Source organism: Homarus americanus, unplaced genomic scaffold, assembly GCF_018991925.1.
Source record: "Homarus americanus isolate GMGI-L3 unplaced genomic scaffold, GMGI_Hamer_2.0 scaffold15667, whole genome shotgun sequence".
Taxonomy (NCBI): Eukaryota; Metazoa; Arthropoda; class Malacostraca; order Decapoda; family Nephropidae; genus Homarus; species Homarus americanus.
Genome location: NW_024726107.1, coordinates 445,330 through 457,911, shown reverse-complemented (window position 1 = coordinate 457,911; position 12,582 = coordinate 445,330). Strand labels below are relative to the sequence as shown.

The 12,582-nt window shown below is 40.6% G+C and overlaps 1 protein-coding gene across 1 annotated transcript in view; it reads right to left on the bottom strand.

Annotated features, from left to right (window-relative positions):
* The window catches only part of LOC121865347, an 89,078-nt gene that overhangs the window by 43,830 nt on the left and 32,666 nt on the right, over positions 1–12,582 (bottom strand). Inside the window, exon 3 of the mRNA XM_042364687.1 lies at positions 6,428–6,626. Within this exon, the coding sequence (XP_042220621.1) occupies positions 6,428–6,626 (199 nt within the window). The remainder of the gene's footprint in view (positions 1–6,427; positions 6,627–12,582) is intronic.

The following is a 12,582-nucleotide window of genomic DNA, read 5'->3' as shown; positions in this document are numbered from 1 at the left end:
CATGATGAGAGTCGTAGATTAATTTGCTTTTCTCTAAATGCGATCGAATGATATTTGCTATAATTGATTCAAGAATTTCCCCACTACTGACGTCAAACTAATCGGCTGGTAATTTAACGCTGATGCTCTGTCTCCCTTTTTGAATATGGGTACTACATTTGCCTGTTTCCACAAGTCTGGCACAACTCCCGTGTCTAATGATTTTGTAAATATATTTACGAGGGGCCCGCTCATCTGTTCCCTACACTCTTTCAAAACTCAAGGGAAAATTTAATCCGGCCCTGGGGATTTTGTCGTCTTTAATTTATTTGTCTTCTTGAGAACATCCTCTTTTCTGATAGTGATATTCTTTAATTTCTCTTCTTCATTTCCCATAAATATCAGTTCCACCTCTGGAATTTCCTCGTGAATTTCTTGTGAAAACGGATAAGAAGTAGCTGTTTAATGCTTTGCTTATTTTCTCACTATCATCGATCACTTCCCCTCTCTCTGACTTTAAAGGTCCCACTTTGTCCTTGACCTTTGCCCTGTATACCTGGAAAAATCCCTTGAGATTCGCCTTGGATTCTCTTGCTATCCTGATTTAGCAGCTCCTGTTTGCCTTCCTTAGATAGTTCATTATACCTATTTCTGAGCTGCTCCTTCCCTCCCTTTAATTTCTTATAAATTCCTTTCTTTATTCCTATGTCATGTTTAAGGTTTTTGGTCATCCACCTTGGCTCATTCTTATTTGACCTAATTCTTCTGTATGGTATATTTTGTTCTTGTGCTTTATAGTCATGATCAATTGCTGTGTCTCCTGTGACCTCACCCGTTCCTACCGGGGACTGACCTGACTGTTCCCAGGCGACTTCACCGAGGTACCTTCTTAACCCCTCATAATCTGCCGATCGAAAGTTTGGGACTCAAACCATGTTGTCATTGTTTTTCGTTTCCCAATTTAGGGTGAACCTGATTTCTCTATGATCACTGTTCCCTAGTTCTTCCCCTATTGTGATATCTCTGATAATATTTTCTTTATTTGTTAATTCTAGGTCTAATATATTCTCACCTCTAGTAGGTTCTGTAATTAGTTGTTTAAAAAAATTGTCATGTACTGCGTCTAGGAAGTCTTCAGATTCATAGTCACCTACAATGTTGTCCCAGTCAATATTTCTGAAGTTGAAATCCCCATAATGCACAAGTTGTTGTATTTTGCTGCCCTACTACTCATTTCCTGCCATATAGGCTGAGCTGCTTCTTTCCCAAGACTTGGGGGCCTGTAAATCACTCCCATAATTAGTTTTTCTCTTCCTTCCGCAATTTCTACCCATACAGACTCGGTTCCTACTTCACCCTTTATTAAATTATTAATACATTTTATTGTATCCCTGACGAAGAGGGCGACCCCTCCCCACTTCCTACCTTCCCTGTCCTTGTGATAAGGGTTGTACCTTTCTATGTGGTACTCTGATAAAAAGTTCTTGCTCGCCAGATTCATCCAAGTATCGGTGATTGCTATGACGTCTACATTCTCGGTACATGCAATTGCTCTCGGCAAGTCTATTTATTTATAACGCTCCTACTGTTTGTACAGAATACATTTAAACCCACCGTTCCCTGGTCCTGTTTTACCCCTTGTCCTGAGTAACCAATTTTACTCCCCCAGGACCTGCTTGTTTTTTGACTCCCACTTACTCCGACCCCTCTCTCCTGGCGAAACCCCCCATTTAGAGTGACAATTTTACGCTCCAGGGATGCAGACAACGTCTTTACCCCCGTGCTAGACAAGTGTACTCCGTCACGACTGTACAGGTAGTCGTTGCCATAGAATGGTTTCCAGTTATCAATGAACGCCCAACCATTGCTTGCACAATGTTTTTCCAGTCGGCAATTTATAGCAATTGCCCTGGACAGCTATTCACCACCAACTCCTCTTCTAGGCAAGACACCACATACTATCGGGATCCCCCCCCCTATCTCTAACTTTCCCTAGTGCCTCCCTATACCTCTTGAAAACTTCCTCACTCCTAACCTTTCCTACGTCGTTACCCTCCTACACTAAGACACTACTGGCTTGGTACCCTCCCCTGCCAAAACCCTATCTATCCACTCAGCTACATGCCCTATCCCAGCCCCAGGAAAACACATACTAGTCCTACGTTGCCTATCTCTTGCACAAAAAGTCCTATATAAGAACCTCACCTGGCTGTCCCCAACTACCACGACCTTACCACTGGGCAGGGTTGGAACAACTGCCCTTTTCTCTCCTGGCACCTCACCGTCCTGCCTCTTCTCCTCCTCGTCCTGCCTCTTCTCTTCCTCATCCTGTGGGTTACTGCACTCCACACCCTGCTCAACTTTCCTGAGTCTGACTCTAGTCCCCTTAGAAACAACCACTCTCCATGCCTGTTCCTCCTTCGCAGGTGTCCTCATATGCAGGGCACCTACCTGAAGGGGTTCAGTCCTGAGTGCTTCGTTCTCCCCCTTTAAAACGTCTATCTCTTTCCTCAACTGCTCCAGCTTACTTAACAGAGTGGCCAGGGGGTCGTCTTTCCTCACACACCGCCCCTCTTCCCCCACAACACAACGATCCACGGCGGCCATTTCCTACGGTCACTAACACGAGCACTTAGGGGCCTGCCCTTCTCCAAGCTAGGTCAGGTAGCTGTCTACGTCGATATCTATGTCGTTTATGTATATATAAATAATAATGGTCCAAGTACTGAGCCTTGGGGTACTCCACTAGTGACGTTATGCCAGTCGGATTTAGTGCCCTAAATGCTCACTTGCTGTTTCCTGTCCTGTGACCACGCACTAATCCATTTTAGAATAGCTCCTCCTACGCCATGAGCCTCCACTTTTCTTATTACTCTTTCGTGGGGGACTCTGTCGAAGGCTAAGGTCAAGATAAACCACATCATAGTCGTGCCCCTCGTCCACTGATTCGAAAACAGCTGAAAAGAATGTTAATAGATTAGTTAGACATGAAAGCCCGCCTGTGAAGCCATTTTGGGAGTCATTGATCAACTTATGCTTCTCCAGGTGTTTCGAATAGAGTTTGAAATTATTGCTTCCAGTAATTTGCCTACAATTGATGTTAAACTGTTGCACGGTAGTTAGAGGATAGTGATCTACGTCCTTTCTTGAAAATCGGTATTACATTCGCTATCCTCCAGGATTCTGGTACTACACCCGTTTTTAAGGACATGTAAAACAAATTTGCTAAGGGCATACTAAGCTCTGCCTTACATTCCTTTAATACTCTGACAAATATCTCATTGGGACCTGGTGACTTATTAGGCTTTAGCTTGTCTATTTGCTTACGAACATCGTTACTAGTCACTACTATCTCGCTTAATCTATTTTCTTCACTATCTCTGTATATAATCGGTGCCTTGGGTATCATGTTTAAATTTTCGGTAGTGAAAACTGTTGAAAAATATATATTCAGATTATTGCTCATTTCTCCGTTGTTATCAGTTAGCTCGCCGGGATCTGACTGTATTGGTCCAATCTGTTCTCATGTTTTAGTTTGATACATTAGAAAGAATCTCTTGCGATTTGACTTCGCCTCCCTTGCTACCCTCAGTTCATTCTCTTATCTCGGTCTTAGCCCTACTGGCCAATACCTTATAATAATCTCGGAGGTAAACATCACCACGATTTCTTCTCCTATCTATCGCCTTCCTGTATCCAATAATATTTTTTAACTAATTATTTATCCATTTAGGGTCATTGTTGTCTGATCTGAGTTCTTTGTGTGGTATGTTCTGCCTTTGTGCATTAAGTAATTCATTACTTAAATTACTGTGGAACTCGTCAACCTCAGATCTCGTGATCAGGTCATCGTCAACCGTCATATTTTGTGAGGATATCGTTGTCAGGTCCCCAGGTAAAGTGAGGTCGCCCTCTGTGGGTACATTGTATGCGGTCATGTAATCCATCCTCAAACATGATACCCCTTCTCTCAGCTGCCTTTTCAGCGTATCAAAGTTTGCCCCTCTGAAATCTGGGATTTTAATGGAATTTTCCTTGCGACTGCCATTAAATTCTAATTGGAATCCTATTTCTTTGTGATAGCACGTTCGTTCCCTACCTCGACATTACTAATGAGGTTTTCTCTGTTTGACAGAACTAAATTGAGTATATTATTACCCCGGGTGGGTTCGGCTATATATTAACTTAGGAAACAGCCCTGAACTGTTTCAAGAAAATCCTCTGATTCTGAGTTACCCGTAAGGTCGATCCAATCAATTTGGATAAAGTTTAAGTCGCCTAGTATACAGACTTTGCTATGCCTGGATGCCATGCGCATATCATCCAAAGTAAGTCACTCATTAACTCTATCAAGATTAGGAGGTCTGCTATTACTCCTGCGATTAATTTTCATATACCATCGGTTAATTCTATCCAAATTGTTTCTGTATTCAGTTCAGTTTTTATTTCCTTATTTATTTCACACTTCAGATTATCCCTGACATAGATTGCTACTCCGCCTCCTTTCCTAATCTACCTATCGGTATGGAATAATTTTTAATCTGCAATTTGGTATTCTGCAGGTAACTCACGTGAGTCTAAGTTTATCCATGTTTCTGGGAATGCTATTATATCGATTTTTTCGATACATACCAACGCCCTGATTTCATTCATTTTGTTTCTCATACTTCTACTGTTTGCGTCGTAGACATTTAAGGTAGTCGTGATCTGAGTTCTCCCTTTGACGCATTTAGGTTTTAATTCCCTGCCTAATTTAGTTTTGTCATCATTCCTAGCACTATTTCCCTGTAACCTTTAACTTTGTTTATCGGCTCACACTGCAGTCTCCTCCACCTCCGTGCCCATATGTTCCCCTAGCAGTTTAAAGACTTCGACATCTTTTGAACTGCCCTCTCGAGAGAGTCAGCTAGGGTTGCTAGACAGATGAACCCCCATCCCTAGCATAAAGGTCCCTTCTGCCGTAAAAGTTGTCCCAGTTGTCAATGAATGGGACTAATATTGACTTGCAATATCTGTCAAGACGGCCGTTGACACCAACTTCCCATGACAGCCATTCATTGCCAACTCTCCTTCTAGGCAGGACACCACATAATTATGATAGGGATCCCTCCCTTCACCTTAATACGTTCTATAGCTGTCTTGAACTTATATAGAAGCTCCTCACTCGTACACCGGTCAATATCATTGCCTCCTGCATTGAGGCAGATAATGGGTTTGTTCCCATTACCAGACAAGATATTGTCCATCCTGTCAACTATATCCCCCACCCGAGCTCCTGGCAAACAAACCCTCATCCTATTTTTATTTTTACCACAAAAAGCTTTATCCAGGTACTGTACTTGGGAATCGCCAACAATTAAGGTTTTTGTACCTTCCTTGTCTGCCCTGTCCCTGACTATGCTAACGTCCAATTCGTCTATCAAAGGACTAAAATAGTTTTTACACTTAACTGTTGTCGTATCATTGGTGTCTTTTCTCACCACCAGTTTGGTCGTTCCTCTCCTCACAACCTCCCATTCGCCAGAGTTTTCGTCAGACACGGGCTTTCCTTGTCTCGGGTCTTCTTCTTTCATCCTCGCTATCACTTCCTTTAATTTAAAGTTATCTTCTTTGACCTTCACTAACTCGGCGGCAAAAGTAGTTTTTTTCCTAATAAAACCATCCGCATTCACCCGGGTTTTTCAAGCTTTCTTCTTTGACCTTCACTAAATATGTAGCAAAAGGTAGTTTTTTTCCTAATAGAACCATCCATATTCACCCAGGCTCTTCTTAATTTTACTGGATTCTAAAAGGGTGTTAATGAATCATTGGTTTTATAGTTTACTATAAAAGGGAAGGGATTTTTATTTATTTTTTTTTCTTTTCAGAGGCGATTCTATTTGATGTTCCAGGGCGGAGTTTTCGATCACAGCCGTGAAATACAACCATGACTTCCAACATTCCTATGACCTTCCGCTATTTTAATGGCCTTCTATCGTGCTGGATACCTTCCACCATATGCACGATCTTCCGTCATTCCACTATTGCCATGACTTGCCATCAGCCATGGCCAATCAGTTCAAAGATCTTTGGAGAAAATACCTTTTGAAGTGCTTTGCGCTAGTGTATCAACCATGCAACAAGCAGTGTCAACCCTTCCTTAGAATGTATGGCTGGCTCATGCTTACAGGTACCTACTTTTACTTGCCTCATACTCTCTTTCCCATTCTTTCTATTACATGTGAAGGGACACTGTAGATTTATATACATTCTATCATTCGTCACTATACATGGAGAGATGAATATCCCTGTATTTATCAGGGACACGTCTACCCGCACTGTCGAACATTATATGCGTTTATAGTACATATGAGTATTCTATTTCTCCCTCAATATGATACTTTGCCCTGTTTTCACGCCTTTCCTTTGGATTATTAGAGGGATGCTACAATACCCTTTGTTTACTGACCTTTGGCAGCAGCGTCGCGAATTTTGTGGTCCCTTCGGTGTTTGCGATGGTTCCGGGTAACAGGTATGGTGGAGCTGGTGGAAGGCAGTATGTCGGAGGGTAAGGAGCCGGTGTTCATGGCAGTTTGTGGCGGGGCGCCGTGCAGCACGGGGTCAGAACCACAGCGAGCCAACGGCGGGAACCCTTCTGCCCGCAGCCTCTGTGGACCAACACATTATTAATTATCTCAACATTATTCTCATTATCATACTGTAATGCTATAATACTTCATATTGCCTCGACGTAAAGTAATAAGACTGTGAGAAGAGACTGTCCCCCGGATGTTCCTGTGTGTGTCTGTATATAAATGTGTTGTCCACATGCTAACCCACTTGTTTTGATGATACCTCATAATTATTATGCCTGATACAAGTATTCATCATGCAATGATTATAACAACTGGTACAAGTGTTCATCAAATCAAAGTTATGAGGATGTCTGGTACAAGTGTTCACCAAGAAAAAATTATGAGGATGTCTGGTACAAGTGTTCATCAAGCCAAAGTTATGAGGATGTCTGGTAAAAGTGTTCATCAAACCATGACCATGGAGAAAACACGTCTGGGCCATAAACACAAATTGTGTTTAATATTATACAAAGTCTCTTGTGTATTTGTATATCGTAACTCTTTATATTATACTTTGATTGGTCCTTGTGTCAAGATACTAGAAAACTAGGATACTAACAGTAACAAATAGATCGCATAACACGAAGTTGCTATTTTATATTTCATTAACACCTAATTAATTCAAAGATATTTAATTCAAAGACGTGTACTGTATTTAAAGTTTTAACTAAAAATTTATCATATTTCGAGATGCTTAATGTTCAAGCATACTGATCTTGTCAACTGAAGACCTTGAAGACTGTAAACATTATTATGGGAGGAGTTGGATATAACATACACTCGCACCAAAAAGTATCGGTGCAGGGTGAGATCGACGAGTTCCGAAACGATACGTATACACTGTGATATAGCGGGAAGGTTGGTAAGTGTATCCTCATAAACCCCCCCCCCCCCTCCACTAGGTGTTGCCATATGGCTGACAATCAGGACTGCCAACATACGGCTGGAACAACTCGCCTTTCCCAATACCTATCGTCACTGTTGTTTCCCGTTTTTCTTTAGAATCGAATTTCCAAGCTTAGGGTAAGGACTTTGAAAAATGTCTTGATTATTTTCAATAAGTATGTATACTAGTATTTGTTTCAATATGTAAACTTTGTAGAATGTATTCTTATTTTATATACAGTTATGAAAGACTGTAAGCAGCGGGTGTGAAGTAAAAAAGGAATTAGAAATTATATGTTAATAAAACAAGAAAGTATTGAAACTGTTTTGGTTTTGCCTCTCTCTCGGTAGCTAGGTTGAGGGGGATAGGAGGGCCAAGCGTGTGTGGTGCATATTTATCTATTATTATATGGGCAATCATGGATAATTATGGTGTTAACTAAAGTGTAATATGTTCATTATAGTCTAAAGAATATTATAGTGGTAAGAGAGCATTGTATTTGGTGGAGATAACATTATTCTGAGTGAATTGATTTGTGGCCTTTTGTATGCACATGGACGGGAGCACATATTTATTATATTTTGTTGTTAAATATATTTTGTTGTAATTTTAAAGCTGTGTTTTGATTAAACAAGTTTTAATGGGAACAGTGGTATTGAAATAAACACCTGCCAGCTTCTCGGGAGGTTGTCAGCGGGCCCCTCGTAAATTTGTTTACAAAATCATTTGACACGGGAGTTGTGCCAGACTTGTGAAAACAGGTAAATGTAGTACCCATATTCAAAAAGGGAGACAGAGCATCAGCGTCAAATTACCGGCCGATTAGTTTGACGTCAGTAGTGGGGAAATTTCTTGAATCAATTATAGCAAATAGCATCCGATCGCATTTAGAGAAAAGCAAATAAATCTACGACTCTCAACATGGGTTTACGAAGGGAAAATCTTGTCTAACAAATCTGCTGACGTTTTTTAGGAAAGTCTTCGAAGTAGTAGATAATGACGAAAATTACGATGTTATTTACTTAGACTTTAGCAAAGCGCTTGACAGAGTACCGCATCAGAGGCTTCTGAGAAAAGTTAAGGCTCATGGTATCGAGGGAAAAGTTTTAAATGGGATAAAATCATAGCTCACCGATAGAACACAGAGGGTCAGCGTAGATGGTGTTAAATCTGAGTGGGGCTGTGTAACCAGTGGGGTTCCCCAGGGGTCAGTACTGGGCCCACTCCTGTTCATAATCTACATAAGCGATCTAGATACCGGGATCAGCAGTGACATAAGCAAGTTTGCGTATGGCACCAAAATAGGGCGGCAGATTAATTCAGGGCAGGATGCAAATGCACTACAGGAGGATTTAAATAAACTGCAGGAGTGGTTAGAAAATGGCAAATAAAATTCAACACCAGCAAGTGCAACGTACTTAATATTGGAAGAACAAATACTGTCAATGTATACAGCCTTAACAACACCAACCTTGAGATGTCGACTTGTGAAAGAAACTTAGGGGTACTTGTAAGCCCGGACCTACGACCGAGAAAACAGTGCGTTAATGTTCGAAATAAGGCAAACAGAGTATTAGGTTTTATATCTAGAAGTGTAAGTAATAAGAGTGCAGAGGCCTTATTGCAACTATATCTTGCGCTGGTCAGGCCACACCTCGATTATGCGGTTCAGTTCTGGTGCCCTTATTATAGAATGGATATCAATTCACTGGAGTCGGTGCAGCGAAGAATGACGAAAATGATTCCGGGACTTAGAAACCTTCCATATCAAGATAGGTTAAAGAAACTTAACTTGCATTCCCTAGAAAGACGAAGAGATAGAAGTATTTAAGTGGGTAAAAGGAATCGATAAAGGAGATATAAATAAAGTTCTTATAATATCCGAGCAGGACAGGACTCGAAGCAACGGATTTAAGTTGGATAAGTTTAGGTTAAGGAGGGAGATAGGAAGGAACTGGTTCACAAATAGGGTGGTGGACGAGTGGAACAAGCTTAGCAACTTTGTAGTAAGTGCTGCAACGCTGAAAAGTTTTAAATGGAGGCTAGATAGATTCATGGATGATAGAGAATGGTAGTAACTTTCGACAGGAGCTGCCATGCACAGACGAACCGGCCTATTGCAGACTCCTTATTTTCTTATGTTTTTCTTATGTTAAATAAGGTAAGGGTGTGTGTTTAAAATTTAATATCTCTGTTAACAAAAGCTGTTATTTCAGAGTCTCCTCTGATATAATGGGCCTATGGGCTGACTATACATCCTCTAGTGAGTCCTAGAAGAGTGTGTGAAGGTTGTAACATGGGGGCCTGTGTCCGGGAGTGGATTGAGTCGAGTATGCTGATTGTCCCAGTGTAACCAGGCTGTACCGAAGTGTTTGAAGGTTAGTTACTGTGCTCTCGTGTGGTGTGCTGGTGAATATTTCTGTAAACAAGTAAAAATTGTGAGGTTAGGTGATTACTGTGAAAAAATTGGAAACATGGCAGGAAATTTTGATAAATTTCAGGAAACCAATGATGATCATTTTTCGTACCAGTGTAATAAGGAGAAACTAATTGAAGTGGCATCTTGGTATGAAATTTCTCTGAAGTCATATATCAAAAGTGAAATGCAGAGAGAGTTAATTGATGAATTGGTGTCTTTGTCAATATTGGAGGAAGTTGAAGGTGTTGGTAATTTTAGTGGTGGTTATAAACAGATAAGTGAACAAGTGGCAATTGAAAAGTTAAAATTAGAATTTGAATTTTAGAAAATGCAACTACAGGCAGATAAAGAGGTAGAACTCAGGAAATTAGGAGTACAGGAGAGGACAGGTATAAGGAGAGGAAATGGAGATAAAGTTAATAAGAGTATGTTATTTACCTGAGTTTGTGGAAGAAGAAACTGAGGACTTCTTTATTCAGTTTGAAAAAGTTGCAACTATTAAAGAATGGAACAAAAGTGACTGGCAATATTGGTGCAGAGTAAATTTAAGGGTAAGGCCAGAGAGGCGTATGTGTGTCTGAGTGTGTCAGAGTCTATGGATTATGGGACTGTTAAAGAAGCAGTGTTGAATACGGTGGAAATGGATCCAGAAGTGTACAGGAGAAGGTTTAGGGACATTAAGAAAATGAGTGGACAAGCTCATCTTGAAGTGGCTGGAGAATGTGGGATGAGATTTGATAGATGGTGTAAGTCTGAAGAAGTAAAGACTGTGGATGACATAAGACAGTTAGTCCTGTTGGAACATTTTAAAAGTCTTGTGCTCCCTGAGATTAAGTATGAAATAAGTAAGAATAGAGTGAAGAATTTGATGAATGCGGCTAGATTGGCTGACCAGCTAGCAGTGGCACCCAAAATGTATAAGGAGGAGGTGTCACATAAACAAGGTGGAGTAAGGCATAGTAGAAGCCAGAATTATGACAGAAATCATAAGTATCAAACTATTCAAATGTTAAGCAGCCAAATTATTCTGAAGGGGGTCGACCTAACCAGGTGTGACAAAATACTGTAGGGAATAGATCACAAGGACAAACACAATATAAACATCCATGACCTCAGTCCAATTATAACCCTTGTGTTAGTAGACAGGAGAGACCACCAATAAAATGTTTTGCATGTGGAGAAATTGGCCATGCTAAATATCAGTGCCAGAGTGGCCCAAAGTCTGCGGCATTAACTGTTGCGGGAAGGCTGTGGAATATTTGTAATGTAAGAGGTAACGAGTACAGTGTGAGTAAGCCAAAATCTGTGAATTGAGAAGAAAATTATAATATTGAGAGATTGGGGTCAGGGATGACTGTCCCATTACATAATGTAAATCTTGAGAGTGGATTTGTGAGTGGAATTGTAAAAGTTGGGGTAAGCGTTGAACTTCCCGTACCTGGAGTACAGATGTTATTGGGTAATGATTTGGCTGGTGACAAAGTGGTCCCAGAGCCTATTATGTGTGAAAATCCATTTGATGAAGAGGCTACTGTAGAGGTGAACCATGCTGTGAAAAATGAAGATGTGTTGGATGATTCAAAGAAGTGTAAACCTGATGGTGATATACAGTATAATGAAATTGTGTACCCAGTTTGTGTTGTGACCAGGGCAATGTCAAAGAGAAGAGAAGAGTTTGATGATGATTTGGGAATAAGTGATATATTTGGTAAAGAGGATGTTATGACAACAGATAATACAGTAGAGTTGGAAAATAATAAGGAGTGTACTGTAGAAGCAAAAATTGATGTACTACCAGATTTTGTTGTGGACAAGGAGGAATTAGTAAGGTTACAGAACAGCGACAAGAGTTTGAGGGAATGTTGGAGTGAAGCCAAGAGAAATGGGGGTGAGAGTGATGTATCAATTGGATTTTGTGTACAAAGTGGTGTGTTAATGAGAAAGTGGAGGCCTGCTGATGTTCCAGCATCGGATCATTGGGAGGTTAGGAAGCAGATTGTTATTCCAACGGAATATAGGGAACATGTTATTGCTTTATCCCATGATTCTTGTTTGTCTGGACATTTGGGAGTCAGGAAGACGACTGACAGGCTACTAACTCATTTTTATTGGCTTAATATAAAGAGAAATGTATCTGAGTACTGTAAAACTTGTGAGTTATGTCAGAAAGTGGGCAAGCCCAACCAGATTATACAACCGGCACCACTGAAGCCAATTCCTGCATTTTTTAAATCTTTTAGCAGAATTGTAATTGACTGTGTAGGTCCTTGGCCTAATACACGGAAGGAAAATAATTATCTGTTGACAATAATGTGTGTGTCTACCAGATTTCCAGAAGCTGTACCATTACGTAGCATGCATTTTAAAAATATTGTAAGAGAGTTAGTGAGATATTTCTCCTGGGTAGGCTTGCCTGAAATTATTCAGTCATACCGGGGAAGTAATTTCACATCAGGAGCGTTTAAAAAAATATTAAAGGGATTAGATATAACGCAAAATTTGTCAAGTGCTTTTCACCCGCAAAGCCAAGGAGTTGTGGAGAGGTTCCACCAGACTTTAAGAAATACTTTAAGAATCTATTGTGAGGAATTGTCTGTAGATTAGGATGAAGGTGTTCTTTTAGCGTTGTTTGCCATTAGAGATCCTGTACAGGAGTCTACAGGTTTTAGCCCAATTGAGTTGGT